This window comes from Neomonachus schauinslandi, chromosome 2 (genome assembly GCF_002201575.2).
Source record: "Neomonachus schauinslandi chromosome 2, ASM220157v2, whole genome shotgun sequence".
NCBI lineage: Eukaryota > Metazoa > Chordata > Mammalia > Carnivora > Phocidae > Neomonachus > Neomonachus schauinslandi.
The window spans coordinates 36,681,522-36,702,389 of NC_058404.1; the positions used below are offsets into that span (position 1 = coordinate 36,681,522).

General features: G+C 33.0%; 1 protein-coding gene across 1 annotated transcript in view; it reads right to left on the bottom strand.

Moving 5' to 3' along the window:
* Positions 1 to 20,868, bottom strand: part of LOC110573137 (disintegrin and metalloproteinase domain-containing protein 18-like) — a 214,409-nt gene that overhangs the window by 49,493 nt on the left and 144,048 nt on the right. Inside the window, exons 18-19 of the mRNA XM_021681558.1 lie at positions 14,605 to 14,719; positions 2,655 to 2,814 (exon numbers count right to left, since the gene is read on the bottom strand). Coding sequence (XP_021537233.1) covers positions 2,655 to 2,814; positions 14,605 to 14,719 — 275 coding nt within the window. The remainder of the gene's footprint in view (positions 1 to 2,654; positions 2,815 to 14,604; positions 14,720 to 20,868) is intronic.

Here is a 20,868-nt window from a genome sequence, read left to right on the forward strand (position 1 = left end):
GCTATCAATTCTCTAATTACTTTATAAATTCAATAAGAATCCAGAAAGAATATTCATGTATAAATAAAAAAAGCATTAGTAGGGGTGCCTGGATGGCTCAGTTGGTTAGGCACCTGCCTTCAGCTCAGGTCATGACCCCAGAGTCTAGGGATGGAGTCCTGTGTCAGACTCCCTGCTAGGCAGAGAGTCTGCTTCTCTTTCTGCCCCTCACCCCACTCATGCTCTCTCTCTTGCTCTCTCTCAAATAAATAAAATCTTTTTAAAAAAAAGCATTAGTAAACTATATGTGTATGTGTGTGTATACAACTTCTGTAAAAGATAAAATATAAACAAACAGGGAGAAGAGGTCAAATGATATGAAAAGTAATTTCTGTGTAAAGAAAAACAGTATGGCCCAGAAAAAAATAAAGATTTGCAGCCTCACTGGTAATTAAAATATATATATAAGAAACACAATATTGGACACAATTATCATTTCCTATCTCACATACAGTAAAATTGAACCCCTTCTTGTTGTGAAATCTTGGTCTTAGATTTGGGTTTGAATTGGCCTCCCAGCACAGTTTACACATTGTTTGAAGTCTCCAGAAATACTAAGGCTATTCCTAGTATTCTTCCTTAACTTTGCCAGCCTTGTTGGAATTTTCCTCATTTTTTGATAACCACTATGCTGGCTTCTAGTTTTTATTAAGGTTTAACTTAATATAACATTTTATTAGTTTGTTATTTTATTCATTTCAATGACTATTTTTATGAAGAACAGAATGACAAGTGATCCAGATTACCATATTTTGTAAGAAGATCCAATATTTTATCTATTAATTTTGCATAAGTTCACTCAAATAAAAGACTGAGTGTGTCATGGAGAGCAAGGACTGAAAGGGCATTCTTGCAGAAGACATCCAAAACATAACAAAAAATGGATAAAAATTACTTTGGAAAACTAATGAAGAAAATAAACAAAAAAGGAAAACCAGATTAAGTCAACTCTGTTATATTCACTATTTACTCAAGGTTGAGGTGATTGTATTCCAGAGTCAATATTTTCTTACCTGTAGCATAAGATATCAAGAAATTGACTAAGGCAACTCTGGAAATAGGACTCTCTAAGGATCAAGCATAGGTTGCCCTCCTAAAGGAATACCTGATGATTCCAGGACAGATGGTTCTATGCTAGATATTCCAAAGTTAGTTGAACTTCAAAGTCCTTTATAAAATTAAGAAGGTAATACATGACAGAAATGAATAGACAAGTTGAAATACTTTTATTTCCGGCTGGTTAAAAATAATGTTTTCAATGGTTCCAAGTGTATATCACTTATAGAATACACAAGATGAAAGATCTAAAGATGTATATCCCAGGCCTACTAAAACTGTTTATAAAGGGATATTTATTGAGTCTGGGGCAGTAGAAATATTTGGATTGTGGAGATGCATTGAGCATGCACATTACTCCCCTCAATATCATTACCTGTGAGGCCTTTGAATTCTTTCTTTTTTTCTCTGCAGAGAATCATGATAGGCCAATTAAGTCACTTTCTCTTTCAGTGAATATGATCCATCACACCTGAACAATATACATGTAAGGTGTGTACAGATAAAAATTTCTTCATAAAATAGACCAGTAATATAGCCTTCAACAAAAACATTACTTTGAAGTTAAAATCATCATTTGTGATGTTATATTTAAGGACTTATATGAGGGTTTCTTGTTTTCAATGAGTTAACTGGTCACCAGAAGAAAAGAATAACAAATGTAAGAACAGCATGTAGTTTTGATTTGTATTTCCCTAATGCCGAGTGATGTTGAACAAGATGAGGTACACACACACACACACACACACACACACAGGAATATTACTCAGCCATCAAAAATAATGAAATCTTGCCATTTGCAATGACATGGATGGGACTAGAGAGTATTATGCTAAAAGAAATAAGCCAGTCAGAGAAAGAAAAATACCATATGATTTCACTCATATGTGGAATTTAAGAAACAAAATAGATGAATTTTGGGGAAGGAAAGGAAAAATAAAATAAGACAAAAACAGAGAGGGAGACAAACCATAAGAGATTCTTAACTATAAGAAACAAACTGAGGGTTGCTGAAGGGGAGGTGGGTGGGGGATTGGGTAACCAGGTGAAGGGCATTAAGGAGGGCACTTGATGGAATGAGCACTGGGTGTTTTATGTAAATGATGAATCACTAAACTCTACCTCTGAAACTAATAATACACTATATGTTAATTAAATTGAATTTAAATAAAAATTGAAAAAATAGCATGTAGAAATTTATAAGAAACAGTATCTAATTTCAAAGAATTCTGAAGAGACTTTTTTCAAAGTATTTGAAATTACTAGAGAGAAACACTTTGAGGGTCAAGGAATTAGTGAAAGTTTTAACACAACATCTAAACACTATAAATATTCGTGAGGAAAACAATTCTAGAACAGCCACAATTTTGACTTACTGCAATATGCTAGCAACAATCTATTGGAAAACAAAATTATAAAAATGCCATTTACACTAGGTAAAAAATAGTGCAAATACATAGGAATGAATATCACTAAGTGTTATAAAACTATGAATTTAATTCACTAGTCAATAAGCAGTATAATTTAAGATCATAAATTATTTGCATAGTCATATTTACCCTTCATATTCTGCATTCTCTCTGTTGCATGATTTTCTCATTTCATTTCGTTTCATGATCATAATAGTGAATATTATGATAAAGGGCAGAACAATGTAGAAACTCAGAATAAGCCAGTTGTTCTGCTGTGCATTGTAGTCTTCTTTAATAAAAATTATATCTAGAAATAAAACATAGAAATCAGTGGATATTTGCTTCACTAAATATTTAAATAAACTTATATTTCTTTCACTTTAATCTTTTTATATATAATATTTATATAAATAATTGAAATTTTAATATATTGCCAACTCTTACAGGGGAAAATAAAAGGACATTTAAGCTAATAACCCCTAACAACAATGGCACTTTTTTCTTATTTCCTATTTGTCTTTTATGCATATTTGTTTAATTATAGTAACTGTATAAATGTTTTGAGTACTGCTTACTATATTCAGTATATTTATGACATCAATGTTTTTTAAAAGTAACACATTAGGGAGCCTGGGTGGCTCAGTTGGTTAAGCGACTGCCTTCAGCTCAGGTCATGATCCTGGAGTTCCGGGATCGAGTCCCACATCGGGCTCCCTGCTCAGCAGGGAGTTTGCTTCTCCCTCTGACCCTCCTCCCTCTCATGCTCTCTGTCTCTCATTCTCTGTCTCGCAAATAAATAAAATCTTAAAAAAAAAATTTAAAAAAAAAGTAACACATTAATAGGATTTAAGTTAAAAATTTAGAAAGGAATATTTTGGGAAAACCCCCTTCCCCCACCCTTGTCAAGTCATAGTACCTCTTCTTGAAGGAAATCATCTTTAAATGTCTCATATTTTATGCATCTAAATAAAATTCATATCTATACCTATCCTTGTATCTATGAAAAAGAAAAAAAAAGATGTGGTATATTTGCAATGGAATATTATTCAGCCATAAAAAGAATGAAATCTTGCCATTTGCAATGATATGGATGGAACTAGAGACTACAATGCTAAATGAAATAAGACGGTCAGAGAAAGACAAACATCTTCTGTTATTTCTTATACTTAAAAATTAAAGCATTACATGATTCAGAAAAGTACACAATATATGAATATATAACAATGAATTAGCAAAAAGTCTTCAGATCTCAAAACAGATCCTGCCAGAATCCAAGAGAATCCTTAGGATATTTTTAATCATTTCTTTTCAAAGTTTACAAATATCTTGATTTCTTCTATTATGTTTATTTAGTGAATTTTTGCTGAAGTATCATGTAAACAGAAATGGATGTATGCCATAATTATACAGCTCTAAGAATTTTCTAAATTAAACACATTCATGTAAGCAACACCAAATCCAGGAAGCATAATATTGCCAGTATGTCAGAACTCCCAACCTGATTTCTTCCAGTTGTTATCCTTCCCAAAGATAATTACTACTTTGGTCTCTAAGAGCATGAGTCAATTTTTTTTACAGATTTTAAACCTTATGTAAATAGAATTATATTGGATATACTTTTTTACTGCTTTTTTTTCTCTTTATTAGCCAATTTGGAAATTTACGCACATCGTTGTTTATAGTTGTAAAATGTTCATTCACACCACTGTATGCTATATCTTTGCATAGAAATAACAGCCATTAATGCATTCTATTCCTTATGGGTATTCAAGTAATTTGGAATTATGAGTATAATGAATAGTGTTGTTATGAATATTCTACTAAATGTCTTTTAGTCAACATATGTACACATACTTCTCAATAGATACATGCCCTTGGAGTAGTAATGCTTATTCATAGCATATACCTATTTTAAGCATTAGTAAATTTTCCAATGATTTTTCTAAATGGTTGTAACAATTTTATTTCCATTAGCAGTGGATAGGAGTCTTGGATATATCATATATATGGTATTTCTTTTTTTAATTATATTCTTTATATACAATAAAATGCAAACATTTTAGCTGTACATATGGATAAGATTTGATAAATATATATTGATAAATATATACCCCACTTAGGCAAACATTTTAAAGATTGTTTTGTTTGACATCTGTGGCTTTTGTCCATTTAGTGTAAAAGTCTTACAATTTTTTATTTAGTAAGTAACTAAAATGGGTTTAACTAGTGCCTGAGATTTGACCAAAAAATAGCATGAATAGCCTCACTTATCATTTAAATTTTGTTGCTTTAACATCTTGGAGGTATTTCTGACATATAATAATACACATATTTGAAATTTATGATTTGATAGGTTTTGTTATGTGTATACACCCATGAAATCATCACCTCAATCAAAATAATGAATATATCCATTATCCACTAAAGTTTCCTCTTGCTCCTTTATAATCTTATCATGCTACCACTCCCCCACATAGGCAGCCACTGATCTGCATTCCCTCACTATAAATTAATTTGCATGTACTACAATTTAATATAAAATTAGACAGTATTCTTTTTAATCTTGCCTTTCTTTTTCACATAGGGTAATGTTGAAATTCATCCACATTGGTACATGTAACTATATAGCTCATTCCTTTTTATCATTCAATAGTAATCTATTGTTTGGATATACAATACTTTGTTTATCAATCACCTGTTGATTTATATTGGGGTTATTTCCAGATTTTATCTACTATAAATAAAGTTGTTATAAACATTTATGTACAAAGCTTTGTATTTGCATAAGCATTCTATTTCTTGGGTAAAAGGTGAAATGACTAGATTATATTGTAGGTGAATACTTACCTTCTTAAGCAACTCTGAAGCTGTGCAATTTTACATTACAACAGCAGTATATGGGACACTATCTTCACACCATAGTTAGCTTTTTAAATGTAACCAATTTTTGTAGAGATGTAATGGTATCTAATTTTGAATTTAATTTGCATTTTCCCATTTAAAATGACACTGGGCCTTTTTACATGTGCTTGTTTGTCATCTATATACCCTCTTTGATGAAGTTTCAATTCAAATATTTTGTCTGTTTTTTGTAGGGTTGTTTGCATTTTATTGTTTCAGGGATTCTTTATGTATCCTTAATATAAATGTTTGTATATTCTAAATACAAATACTTCAGTGCACCTGAATTAGTTCAGTGCTCCTGAAGATAGCCCCTCCAGCTGTGCACCTGTATGCCTCTTAGCCAAAGGTCCATCACTGCCTCCACTGAAGTATGCACACCTGGAGGCAGAATGTGAAGCCATGAGAACAAACACACCCAGAGCCACTACAACTTCCCATGAGCCCATAGTTGTCACTGGCCCTTGCTACCTACCCTTGGCCTGATCACATGTGTGTCTCCAACTGATCTCTGCCATTACATAGGCACTTGAGGCTGGGCCCTACAGTTAAATGTGTGCACATCACTTGGTCTAGCCACCAACACTGCTTAAACTTGCCCCTAACTATTGGTCCTAGAAGTGCCGCTTAGGACCCAAACAACACTTGCAGCAACTATAGACCCCATAGGGTGCTCACAAGGACCATACAAGTGTTAATAAGGTAGACCCCAGTGGTCTGAGCCAAAAAGACATTATATCTCCCTGGACCCTGTGCCACTGTGTGCTGTTGCACTTAGTACTTTGTGTCACTAGACCCAGGATCACAGCATGATCAAGTGTGCTCCATTTACATGTGAAAGGCTTCCCTTTTTAAAATTATTCCATAAAGTCTGGAAGAGGTGACCACATCTTCAAATGTATAGACACCTATGCAAGGCTACAGGGATCCTGAAGAATCAAGAAATGTCTCCATCAAAGGAATATAGTAAACCTCCAATAATTGTCCCAAAAGAAGTGGTGATCGAGTAATTGCTCAACAAAGAATTCAAAGTAGCTGCTCTACAGATACTCAGAGAGCTACAAGAGAATACAGATAAACAGTTTAATGATACCAGGAATAAACATAAGAACAAAATGAGAAGCTCAACAAAGAGAAGGGAAACAAAAAAGAAAAAAAACTAGAAATGTCATAGCTGAAGTATATAATTACTAGAGTAAATAATTCAGTATAGAGAGCTTCAAGAGCAAATCTGAACAAGCTGAAAAGAGAAAGAGTGATCTAGAAGAAAGATCAGTTGAAATTATTTAATCAGAAGTGCAAAAAGAAAAAAAGAAGGAAGAATCAAGAAAGCCTGTGGAAGTTATGGAACAACATGAAAATACATAATGTACACATTGGATTCCTGGAAGAAGAAGACGGGGAGAAAGGAATGGAAAGCTTATTTAAAGAAATAATGGCTGAGAAATTCCCAAACTTGGGGAAAGATTTGGACATCCAAGTTCATAAAACAAATAGGTCACCTCAAAATTTCAATCCAAAATGTTCTTCTCCAAGACAATTAATAACAAAACTGTCCAAAACCAAAAAGAAAGAATTTTAAAGGCAAGAGAAAAAAATCTCCCTCAGATAAGAAAATCCCCATAAGGCTATCAGTGGGTTTCTCAGCAGATACCTCCGGCCAGGAGAGAATGGGATGACATACTGAAGATACTAAAAGTAAGAAACTGCCAACTAAGAATACTTTAACCAGCAAAGTCGTCCTTGTGAATTGAAGGTGTGATGAAGATTTTCCCTTAATAAACAAAAGCTGAGGAAATTTATCAACACTAAATCTGCCATATAAGAAATGCTGAAAGGTTTTCTTCAAGCTGAAACAAATGAATGCTAATTAGTAACATATAAACATAAGAAAATATACATTGGCAAAGATAAGTATGTAGTCAGATTCAAGATACCCTAATAATGTGCTAACTAGATAACTCTAGAATAAAGGTTAAAGGACAGAAAATATTAAAAATAGTTATAGTTCCACCAATTTTTAATGGATACACAATAAAAAATATAAATTTTGACATCAAAAACATAAAAGGGGGAATAAAAGAATATTGGTTTTGTATATGATCAAGATTGAACTGTTATCAGAATAATATATATTTTATTTGTTTTATGATGTTTTTACCTTATGTTTTGTGTTTTATAGTGTAAATCTCATAAGAACCACGAAGAAAAAATCTACAATAGAAACAAAAAAGATAAAGAGAAGAAAATCATCAATATATAAAGGAAGACATCAAAAAAGGAATAAAAGAAAAATGGAACTGTAAAACAGCCAGAAAACAATAAGATGACATTAGTAAGTCCTTATTTATCAATAATTATTCTTAGTGTTAATGGATAGGCCAATTTAAAGACATAGAGTGGGGCACTTGGGTGGTTTAGTCGGTTAAGTGTCTGACTCTTGATTTCCATTCAGGTTATGATCTCAGGGTCGTGAGATCGAATACCCTGTCAGACTCTGCACTCAGTGGGGAGTCTGCTTGAGATTCTCTCCCTCTCCTTTTCCCCCTCCCTTTGCTCACATGCATTCTTTCTCTCAAATAAATAAATCTTTAAAAATAATAAATAAATAAAAGGCATAGAGTGGCTGAATGGATAAAAAATAAGACTCAACTATATGCTGCCTACAAAAGACTCACTTCAGCTTCAATGACATACATAGATTCAAAGTAAGGAGATGGCAAAATATATTCCATGCAAGTGGAAACTAAAAGAGAGCAGAAGTAGCTATACTGAAATCAGACAAAGTAGACTTTAAGCCAAAAACAGTAGCAAGAAACATAGAAAGTTATTATATAATGTTAAGGGATCAATTAATCAAGAAGATATGGCAATTATAAATATTTATGCATGCACCCAACATCAGAACACCTGAATATATTAAGCAAATTGTAACAGGTCTGAAGGGAGAAATAGAAAACAATATAATAATAGTAGAGGACCACAATATTCTTCTTTCAGAAATGAATAGATCCTTCAGATAATCAACAAGGAAACTGACCTGAATCATACTGTAGACTAAAGGGACCTAACAGACACATACAGAAACTTCTCTCCAAAAGCAACAGAATACATATTCTCTTCTAGTGCACATATTCTTCAGGGTAGATCACATGATAGGTCACAAAACATGTCTTAGCAAGTTTAAGAAGAATAAAATCATCCTTATCGATTTGTCTTTTACTAAAATTTTTATTTAAATTACAATTAGTTAACATACAGTGTAATATTTTATTTCGTTTGTATAATATAGTGATTCAACACTTCCATAATGCTCATCTCATCAAGTACACTCCTTAATACCCATCACCTATTTTACCCATCCCCCCACCAACCTCCCTTCTGGTGACCATCAGTTTGTTCTCCATAGTTAAGAGTCTGTTTCTTGGTTTGCCTCCGCCTCTCTTCCCCCTGACCCTTTACCCATTTGTTTTGTTTCTTAAATTCCACATATGAGCGAAATCATATGGTATTTGTCTTTCTCTGACTGACTTATTTCACTTAGCATAATACTTTGTAGCTCCATCTGTGTCATTGCAAATGTCAAGATTTCATTCTTTTTTATGGCTGAGTAATATTCCATTGTCTGTGTGTGTGTGTGTGTGTGTGTGTGTGTATATATATATATACACACACATATATATATATATATATATACACACACATATATATATATATATACACACATACATATATATATATATATATATATATATATATATATATATACACACATACATATATATATATACCACATTTGTCTATAGATGGACACTTTGGTGGCTTCCATTATCTTGACTGTTGTAAATAATGTTGAAATAAACATAGGGGTGCATACTTCTTTTTAAATTATTGTTTTCATTTTCTTTGGGTAAATACCCAGTAGTGGAATTATTGGATCCTATGGTACTCCTATTTTTAAATTTTTGAGGAACTTCCATACTGTTTCCCACAGTGGCTGTACCAATTTACATTCCCACCAACAGTGCACAAAAGTTCCTTAATCATACCAAGTATCTTTTCTAATCACAATAGTATGAAACTAGAAATTAATAAAAGAAGGAAAGATGGAAATAAATTACCTAATTTTATACCTCATGGAGCTAGGAAAAAAAAAACTAAGCTCAAAGTTAGAAGAAGGAAGGAAATAACCAACATCAAAGCAAAAGTAAATGAAATAGAGACTAGAAACACAACAGAAAAAAAATCAATGAAGCTAAGACTTGATTTTTAAAAAAAATATTAAAAAAGACAAACCTTTAACTATACTAACTCAAGAAAAGAGAAAGAAATAAAATAAAATCAGAAATGAAAGAGGAGACATTACAACAGATAACCACAGAAATGCAAAGAGTCATGAGAGACTACTATGAATAATTTTAGCCAAACAAACTGGATAACCTAGATGAAATGGATAAATTCCTATAAACATATAATCTATCAAGAATGAAACATGAAAAATAGAAAATCTGAACAGACCAATAAGAGTATGGAGATGAATCAGTAATCAAAAACTCCCAAAACAGAAAATCCCCAAACCAGATTGTTTTTGGGGAATGTTAACAAATATTTAAAGAAAGATTAACAGCAATCTTTCTCAAGCACTTTCAAAAATTGAAGAGAAGACACTCTCAAACTCATCTGCAAGAACAGCATTACCCTGATACCAAAATCAGATAAGGATACCACAAGAAAAGAAAATTACAGACAAATATGTTATAAATATAGATGCAAAAATTCTTTTTTTTTACTTCTTTTTTTTTTCAATTTTATATCCAGTATAGTTAACATGCAGTGTTATATTTGGGTTAATATTTGTTAATATAATAGCTGTAGTAATAAAGATACTCTAAAATCTTAATGTCCTAATACAATTTAATTTCTCTTTCAGTCAAATTTCAATTAGGGTTTAACAAATGGCCTTCCATTTGGTTAGATGCAAAAATTCTTAACAAAATATTACCAAACCAAATTCAACAACACATCAAAAAGATAATTGATCATGAGAAAGTAGGATTTATCTCTGAGATGATTCAACATATATAAATCAATAAATGTGAAACACCACATAAATTGAATGAAAGATAAAAAGATACGAATCATATGATCATCTCAATAAATGCACAAAAAGCACTTAACAAAATATAACATCTTTTCCTGATAAAAACTCTTAACAAATTTATTATGATACCACATCATAATAAAGGCCATATATAAGTCCACAGCTAATATTTATACTCAATGGTAAAATTTTGAAAGATTTTCATCTGAGATGAAAAATAAGATAACTCTTGTTCAACATAGTATTGGAATTCCCATTTATAGTAATCAGGCAAGATAAAGATATAAATACTACCCAAATCAGTAAGGAAGAAGAAAAATTATCTTTGCAGATAATATGATCCTATGTATAAAAAATACTAAAGACACAAAAAAAAATTGTATCTACCCAATAAATTCAATGAAGTTGCAAGATACCAAATCAACATCCAGAAAACAGTTGTGTTTCTTACATGTGTGATAAAACATCTGAGGGCAAAAAACAATAGCAACAAAAAAAACAAAAAAAAATTCCATTCACAATAATGTCAAAAAAATTAAAATATTTAGGAATAAATTTAACCAATGAGGTGAACTATCTGTACACTGAACATGACAAAATTTTAATGAAAGAAATTGAAGAAGAGACAAACAAATGGAAATGTATCCCATGTTCATGGATTGAAAGAATTAAAATTGTTAAAATGTCCATACTACTCAAAGTCATCCATAGATTCAATGAAATCCCTACCAAAGTTTCACAGAAATAGAAAAAACAATTAAAGTTTGTTTGGAGTTGTAGAAGACCCTGAAGAGCCAGAGTGACCCAGAAAAAGACGACCAAAAGCTGGAGGCATCACACTTTCTGATTTCAAACTATACTACAAAGCTGTAGTAATCAAAACAGTATAGTACTGGCATAAAAATAGACATGTAGAACAATGGAGCAGAATTGAGAGCCCAGAAATAAACTCCTGCATATATGGTTAAGTAATATTTGACAAGAGATCCAAAAATACTCAATGGAGAAAGGATAGTCTCCTCAAAACGTCATTTAGGGGAAAACTGGATAACCACATGCAAATTAATTAAATAAATAATAAATAAATAAATTTTGCTACTCTGTGGTATCTGTTGTAACGTCTCCTCTTTCATTTCTGATTTTATTTGATTTCTTTCTCTTTTATTCTGTTAGTATAGTTAAAGGTTTGTCTTTTTTAATATTTTTAAAAAATACATTGTAAAAAATGTAGTTTCTACATTTGTGGAAAACTTGAAGACTGTCCCTCAGGCCTAACCTCCAGGCTAACTAAATAGGCCTCTTCATAGGAAGACTGGGGTTGTGTTTCAGTCTGCTCTTTGTGCACTATCCTTAGAGTGATGGTGGTCTGCCAAAAACTCTTTCTGATTGTTATAGCCCCATGGACTTCTGGAATGCTAACACTCTTGGCTACCAGGCTAGGAGATCAAGTGGTGTCTCCTGTGTGGATTGTGTATACCCACTCACTTTAGCAAGGTAGCTGGAGAGTGTATGGGGTGAATGATGCTTACCAGTTGAGTTCTGGGTATTCCTATACCACTATCTTGGAAAGCCTGAGTAAGTGCTTTTAAATTGAATGTTTACTTGATAGATATTTAGTTAAATTATTATTATTGGATTTATATTTATTTAGTTATTCTATTTGTCTAATGTTCTTTTCCCTCTAGGCTTCATTTTATTAATTGGTGGAATTTTAATTCTTTTATTTTTTTCTAAAAAATTTGAATTGTTTTCCTAGTGTTTACTCTGGAATTACAATACAGGCATTCCTCAAAAGATATTGCAGGTTCAGTTCCATACCACCACAATAAAGGAAATATCACAATAAAGCAAGTTAATCTTCCAGTTTCCCAGTGTATATAAAAGTTATGTTTGCAGTATATTGTAGTCTATTAAGTGTGGATTATCATTACAAAAACATTGTAAATACTTTAATGTAAAAACATATTATTGCTGAAAAGTGTTAAGCATCATCTGAGCTTTCAGCGAGTCATAATATTTTTGCAGGTGGAGAGTTTTGCCTCACAGTTGATGGCTGCTGACTGATCAGGGTGGTGGTTGCTGAAGGCTAGGATGGCTGTGGCATTTTGTTAAAATAAGGCAACAGTGAAATTTGTTGCATTGATTGACTCTTCCTTTCATGAATGATTTCTTTGTAACATGTGATGCTGTTTGATAGCATTTTTACCTATAGTATACCTCCTTTAAAAATTGAAACCCTGCTTTATGAACCAAGTTTATGTAATATTCTAAATCCTTTGCTGTCATTTCAACAATCTTCGCAGTACCTTCACTAGGAGTAGATTCTATCTCAAGAAACCATTTTCTTCGCTCATCCATAAGAAGTAACTCCTCATCTGTTAGTTTTATGATGAGATTGCAGTGATTCAGTCACATCTTCAGGTACCACTTCTAATCTAATTTTCTTACCACGTCTGCAATTACTTCCTCCACCAGTCTTGAATCACTCAAAGTCATCCATAAGGGTTGGAATCAACTTGTTCCAAACTCCTGTTAATGTTGATATTTTGGCCTCTCCCCATGAATTACAAATGCTCTTAATTGCATTTAAAATGGTGAATCCTTTCCAGAAAATTTTCAATTTCCTTTGCCCAGATCTATCAGAGGAATCACTATCTATGGCTGCCATAGATTTATGAAATGCATTTCCTAAGTAATAGGACTTGAAAGTTAAAATTACTCCTTCATCTATGGGCTTTAGAATTAACGTTTTGTTAGCAGGCATAAAAACAACATTAATTTTATTGTACATCTCCACCAGAGCTCTTAGGGGACCAGATGCATTGTCAATGAGCAATGTTATTTTGAAAAACATCTATTTTTCTCAGCAGCAGGCTTCAACAGTGTGTTTAAAATATTCAGTAAACCAATTTGTAAATGGATGTGCTGTCACCCAACTTTTCTGTTCCATTTATAGAGGACATACATGCAGAGTAGATTTAGCATAATTCTTAAGGTTTTTGGATTTTAAGAATGGTAAATGAGCATTGACTTCAACTCAGTCACCAACTGCATAAGCCCCTAACAGCAGAGACTCAGACTGCCCTTTGAAGCTTTGAAGCCAGGCATTGACTTTTCCTCTCTAGCTATGAGATTAATAGACAGCATTTTCTTTCAATAGAAGACTGTTTTGTCTACATTGAAAATAGATTGTTTAGTATAGTCACATTTATTAGTTATCTTAGCTAGATCTTCTGGCTAACTTGCTGCAATTTCTACATCAGCACTTGCTGCTTCACTTTGCACTTTTATATTATGGAGATGGCTTCTTTCCTTAAACATCATGAACCAACCTCTGCTACTTTCAAACTTTTCTTCTTCAGTTTCCTCACCTCTCTTGGCATTTGTAAAATTGAGAATTAGGACCTTGTTCTGGATTGAGTTTTGGCTTAAAGGAATATTCTGGCTGGTTTGATCTTCTATCCAGACTACTAAAACTTTTTCCATATCAGCAGTAAGGCTATTTTGCTTTTTTATTATTTGTATGTTTATGGATTAGCACTTTTAATTTTCTTCAAAAATTTGCATGCTTAACTTGGCTAACTGGTGCTAGAGGCCTAGCTTTGGCTTATCTTGGCTTTCAATATGTCTTCTTTACTAAGCTTAATCATCTGGGGCTTTTGATTTAAATTCAAAGACATGTGATTTTTCCTTCCCCTTGTGCACTTAGAGGCCATTGTAGGGTTATTAACTGGCCTAATTTAAGTACTGTTGTGTATCAGGGAATATGGAGGCACAAGAAGAGAGAAGAGGGACAGTTTATTGGTGGAGCAGTCAAAGCACATATAATATTTATTCATTAAGTTCACATCTTATTTCTTGCTTTGACACTTATTAAAACCTGAGGACGGTCTTCTAACTTATTTCACTAAGTTGATGAAAAGTATCTGAGAAAATCTCATTACAAATATTGTGTAACACTAATTAATTAAAGCCACTATTCAAGATAACTCTTTTAATTACTCAGGTGATCATGAAAGATTTGACTCAGCATTATAATTCTTTAAGTATTTCATAAAAGAACATCTATTTTTTAAAATTTTAATTTCTACTCACTAGATTTCTGAACATTTCCATCATCAATACTTCCCCCTGGTGAACCAATCTGGAATTCACAATATGGAGGCCTATAGCCAGGAAAGCAATGACAATTACCCAAATTATTACATATCTGAAACAAACAAAAAAATCATATAATTACTATAAATTGTATTAGTTTTTATATCTTATGTATATCTTCAAAAGAATAAAATCACTATTTTTCTAAGTTTATTAATAATGTATGAGAAATGTTAGAAAAAACAGTGAAAATTTTGACAACATAATGGTCAATGACAAAATCACTACTTAAATGATAGTATATTTATGACCCCTATATATTGACTGTTTTTGATAAGTACTTTGCCTTTCCCCATTTTTAATAAATAGGATTCAATAAATTATGAGTACAATAAATAAGAGTACAACATTGGGTGAATTTAGAATTTCTAAAAATATCTCATTTAGTTATTTTTTAAACATTTGCTACCACCACTTCTGCATTTTCTATACCTACACTTTAATTTCTATACAAAATATTGTAATAAAATTACCATCAATTGACTTGGCCTCTTTAATTTCTTAACTTAATCCCCTTTGCAAAATTTTACTTTAGTGACCAGTCATTTGTATTTCATTTTTAAGTGAACACATTTTCCAAAATAAAATAGTTGCAAAAAATATTAAAAATGAACAATAAAATAAAACTTTATAATAAACTTGCAATTCTAGAGGTTTACATCTATGGAGTTTACATGTTATTGTGCTTTTACATTTAATAGTTTAGTATTAATTTTCATTTTAAAGTAAAACAAGTAAATAAAATTTTGTAAAATTCAAACAATTAAAATGCATAAAGCTAAAAGTTCTCACCCACTAATTAAGTTCCACTCTCCACCAGTAAAATGTTTCCTTGTTTCCTTCCTACTACTATGTCAATGTCTATTTCTCCCTTCAGTTTTGTTAACATTTCTTTTATATATTTAGATGTTTGGAATTCAGGTGCATGTCTATTACAATTTTTATATTCTCTTGATGAATTGATTCTTTTATCATTATATAGTGACCTTCTTGTCTTTTTTGACAATTTTTGCTAAAGTATGTTTTCTCTGATATAAGTATAGCCACACTACTGTCTTTTAGTTACCATTTGCATGGGAAATCTCTTTTCGTTCCTCCACATTAAGCCTATGTGTGTCCTTAAAAGTAAAGTAAATCATTGTAGGCAGCATATCATTTCATGTTGTATTTTAATAAAAATTCAATTAATTTATATTTAAAGTAATTATGGGTTAGTAAGGATTTACTATTACCTTTGTTTTTCCTATTTTCTGGTGGTTTCTTTGTTCTGTTTTTCCTCTCTTGCTGTTCTCCTTTGTGATTTGATTTTTTTTAAAAATACTTTTATGCTTTGATTACTTTCTCCTTCTCTTTAGTGAGTCCACTACAGGTTTTTTACTTGGGCTATCATGAGGCTTATATAAAATATTTTGTAGATAGAACAGTCTATTTTAAGCTGATAACAACCCAACTTTGACCTTATACAAATATTCTACACTTTAATTTCTCCTTCCCCCACATTTTGTGTAATTGATGCCAAAATTTCCATCATTTTATATGGTGTATTCATTAACACATTTTTGTATCTAGTTAATTTTAATATTTTTCTTTTAAAGAATTGTTATTTATTTATTTATTTCTTCATTTTTGAGAGGGAGAGAGAGAGAGCATGAGCAGGTAGGAGGGGCAGAGGAGAGGAAGAAGCAGGATTGTAAGAACATGACCTGAGCCAAAGGCAGACACTAAACCAACTGAGCCACCCAGATGCCCTAATTTTAAAACTTGTGTCTCTTAACTTTTATAAAAGAGTTTAAAGTGATTTACATGTTAACAATGCAATATTAGAGTATTATGAATTTGAATATATTTTAATTTTTACAGTAGCTTTTATGCTTTTACATGTTTTCATGTTGTTAGTTTCTATTTTTAAACTTGAAGAGCTCCCTTTTGCATTTCAGAAGAGAGGATATATGAAGAAATAATTACTGAAAACTTCCCAAATTCAATGAATAACATGAATTCAAACATCTGAAAGCTCACAAACTTCAAGTAAGATGAACTTAAATGGGTCACACTGGTGCATATTATAATCAAACTTTAAAAGCCAAAAGCAGGGCGCCTGGGTGGCTCAGTTGGTTAAGCCCCTGCCTTCAGCTCAGATCATGATCCCAGCATCCTGGGATCGAGCCCCATGTCTGGTTCCCTGCTCAGGGGAGAGCCTGCTTCTCCCTCTCTCTCTGCCTGCCGCTCTGCCTACTTGTGCTCTCTCTCTGTCAAATAAATAAATCTTTAAAAAAAAATAAATAAATAAAAGCCAAAAGCAGAGAGAGAATTTAGAAAGCAGCAAGGGAAGTAACTTGTCACATACAAGAGATCCTAAGTAAGATTATAAGCAGCTTTCTCATGAGAAACTTTGGAAACCATCATTTGTTGCTTTTTCTCTAGTTCTTTAAAGTGTAGAGTTAGTTGGAGAATTTAGGATTTTTCTAATTTTTGAGTGAGTCTTGGATGGCTATGTATTTCACCCTTAGGACCGCCTTTGCAGTATCCCATAGGTTTTGGACTGATGTGTTTTCATGCTCAGAGGTTTCCATGTTTTAAGTTCTTCTTTGATTTCCTGGTTGACCCAAACATTCTTGAGCAGAGTGGTCTTTAGCTTCCAAGTGTTCGAACTTCTGCCAAATTTTTTCTTGTGATTGAGTTCCAGTTTTAAGGCATTATGGTCTGAGAATATTCAGGGAATAACCTCAACCTTTTGGTGTCAGTTGAGTCCTGATTTGTGACCCAGTATGTGGTCTATTCTGGAGAAAGTTCCATGTGCGCTCAAGAAGAATGAGTATTCTGTTGCTTTAGAATGGAATGTTCTGTATATATCTATGAGGTCCATCTGGTCCAGTGTATCATTCAAAGCTCTTGTTCTCTCTAATCTTAATTATTTCTCTTCTAAAGAAAATCAACAAAGAACAAGAGCTTTCTTTAGAAGAGAAATAATTAAGATTAGAGCAGAGATCAATGAATTAGAAACCAGAAACATGGTAGATCAGATCAACAAAACTAGAAGCTGGTTCTTGGAAAGAATTAATAAGATCTATAAACCACTGGCCAGACTTATCCAAAAGAAAAGAGAATCCTTTCTCTTTTTTTTCCAAATTAATAAAATTATGAATGAAAAGGGAGAGATCACGATTAACACCAAGGAAATAGAAACAATTATTAGAAATTATTATCAACACCTATATGCCAATAAACTGAGCATTCTGGATGAAATGGAGGCCTTCCTGGAAACATATAAACTCCCAAGACTGAAGCAGGAAGAAATTGACAACCTGAATAGGCCAATAACCACTAACAAGATTGAAGCAGTGATCAAAAATCTCCCAAAAAACAAGAGTCCTGTGCCTGATGGATTCCCTGGGGGAATTCTACCAAACATTCAAAGAAGAAATAATACCTATTCTCCTGAAGCTGTTTCAAAAAATTGAAACAGAAGGAATGCTTCCAGACTCATTCTATGAGACCAGCATTACCTTAATCCCTAAACCAGGCAAAGACCCCATCAAAAAGGAAAATTTCAGACCAATATCCCTGATGAATATGGATTCTAAAATCCTCAACAAAATCCTAGCTAACAGGATCCAACAATACATTAAAAGGATCATCCATCACGACCAAATGGGATTTATCCCCGGGATGCAAGGGAGGTTCAACATTCGCAAATCAATCAGTGTGATAGAACACATTAATAAGAGGAGAGAGAAAAACCATATGGTCCTCTCAATTGATGCAGAAAAAGCATTTGACAAAATGCAGCATCCTTCCCTCATTAAAACTCTTCAGAGTATAGGGATAGAGGGAACATTCCTCAAGTTCATAAAATCCATCTATGAAAAACCCACAGCAAATATCATCCTCAATGGGGAAAAGCTGAGAGCCCTCCCTTAAGATGGGGAACACGTCAAGGATGCCCACTCTCGCCACTATTGTCCAACATAGTACTAGAAGTCTTAGGAACAGCAATCAGACAACAAAAAGAAATACAATTATTCAAATTGGCGAAGAAGAAATCAAACTATCTCTCTTCGCAAATGACACGATACTTTACGTGGAAAACCCAAAAGATTCAACCCCCAAATTACTAGAACTCATCCAGCAATTCAGTAATGTGGCAGGATACAAAATCAATGCACAGAAATCAGTTGCTTTCTTGTACACTAGCAATGCAACTGTAGAAAGAGAAATTAGAGAAATGATTCCATTTACAATAGCACCAAAAACCATAAGATACCTCGGAATAAACCTAACCAAAGAGGTAAAGGATCTATACTCTAGGAACTACAGAACACTCATGAAAGAAATTGAAGAAGACACAAAAAGATGGAAAAACATTCCATGCTCAATGGATTGGAAGAATAAACATTATTAAAATGTCTATGCTACCCAGAACAATCTATACCTTCAATGCCATCCTGATCAAAATTCCCATGACATTTTTCAAAGTGCTGGAACAAACAATCCTAAAATTTGTATGGAATCAGAAAAGACCCCAAATCACCAAGGAAATGTTGAAAAAGAAAAACAAAGCTGGGGACATCACGTTGCCAGATTTGAAGCTATATTACAAAGATGTGATCACCAAGACAGCATGGTACTGGCACAAAAACAGACATATAGACCAATGGAACAGAATAGAGAACCCAGATATGGACCCTCAACTCTATGGTCAAATAATCTTTGACAAAGCAGGAAAAAACATGCAATGGAAAAAGACAGTCTCTTCAATAAATGGTGCTGGGAAAATTGGACAGCCACATGCAGAAGAATGAAACTCGACCATTCTCTAACACCATACACAAAGATAAACTCAAAATGGATGAAAGACCTCAATGTGAGACAGGAATCCATTAAAATCCTAGAGGAGAACATAGGCAGTAAGCTCTTTGACATCGGCCACAGCAACTTCTTTCAAGATATATCTCCAAAGGCTATTGAAACAAAAGCAAAAATGAACTTTTGGGACTTCATCAAGATAAAAAGCTTCTGCACAGCAAAGGAAACAGTCAACAAAACAAAGAGGCAACCCACAGAATGGGAGAAGATATTTGCAAATGACACTACAGACAAAGCACTGATTTCCAAGATCTATAAAGAACTTCTCAAACTCAACACCCAAAAAACAAATAGTCAAGTCAAAAAATGGGCAGAAGACATGAACAGACACTTCTCCAAAGAAGACATACAAATGGCTAACAGACATATGAAAAAATGTTCATCATCATTAGCCATCAGGGAAATTCAAATCAAAACCACATTCAGATACCACCTTAAACCAGTTAGAATGGCAAAAATTGACAGGGCAAGAAACAAATGTTGGAGAAGTTGTGGAGAAAGGGGAACCCTCTTACCCTGTTGGTGGGAATGCAAGTTGGTACAGCTACTTTGGAAAATAGTGTGGAGGTGCCTCAAAAAAATTAAAAATAGAGCTACCCTATGACCCAGCAATTGCACTCCTGGGTATTTACCCCAAAGACACAGATGTAGTGAAAATAAGGGCCATATGCACCCCGATGTTCATAGCAGCAGTGTTCACAATAACCAAACTGGAAAAAGCTGAGATATCCTCCAACAGATGAATGGATAAAGAAGATGTGGTCCATATATACAATGAAATATTACTCAGCCATCAGAAAGGATGAATACCAACTTTTACATCAACTTGGATGGGACTGGAGGAGATTATGGTAGGTGAAAGAAGTCAAGAAGAGAAAGTCAATTATCATATGGTTTCACTTATCTGTACATAAGGGATAGCATGGAGGACATTAGGAGAAGGAAGGGAAAAATGAATTTGGGAAATCGGAGGGAGAGATGACCCATGAGAGACTATGGACTCTGAGAAACAAACTGAGGGTTTTAGAGGGGAGGAGGGTGGGGGACGGGTTAGCCCTGTGATGGGTATTAAAGAGGGCATGAACTGCATGGAGCACTGGGTGTTATACGAAAACAATGAATCATGGATCACTACATCAAAAACTAATGATGTATTGTATGGTGACTAACATAACATAATAAAATAAAATTAAAAAAAAAAAAGAAACTTTGGAAACCATCAGGGGGATGGCTGATATATTCAAAGTGCTACTAGAAAAAAAGGAAAAAAAGAAGAAAGAAAGAAAAGAAAGAAAGAAAGAAAGAAAGAAAGAAAGAAAGAAAGAAAGAAAGAAA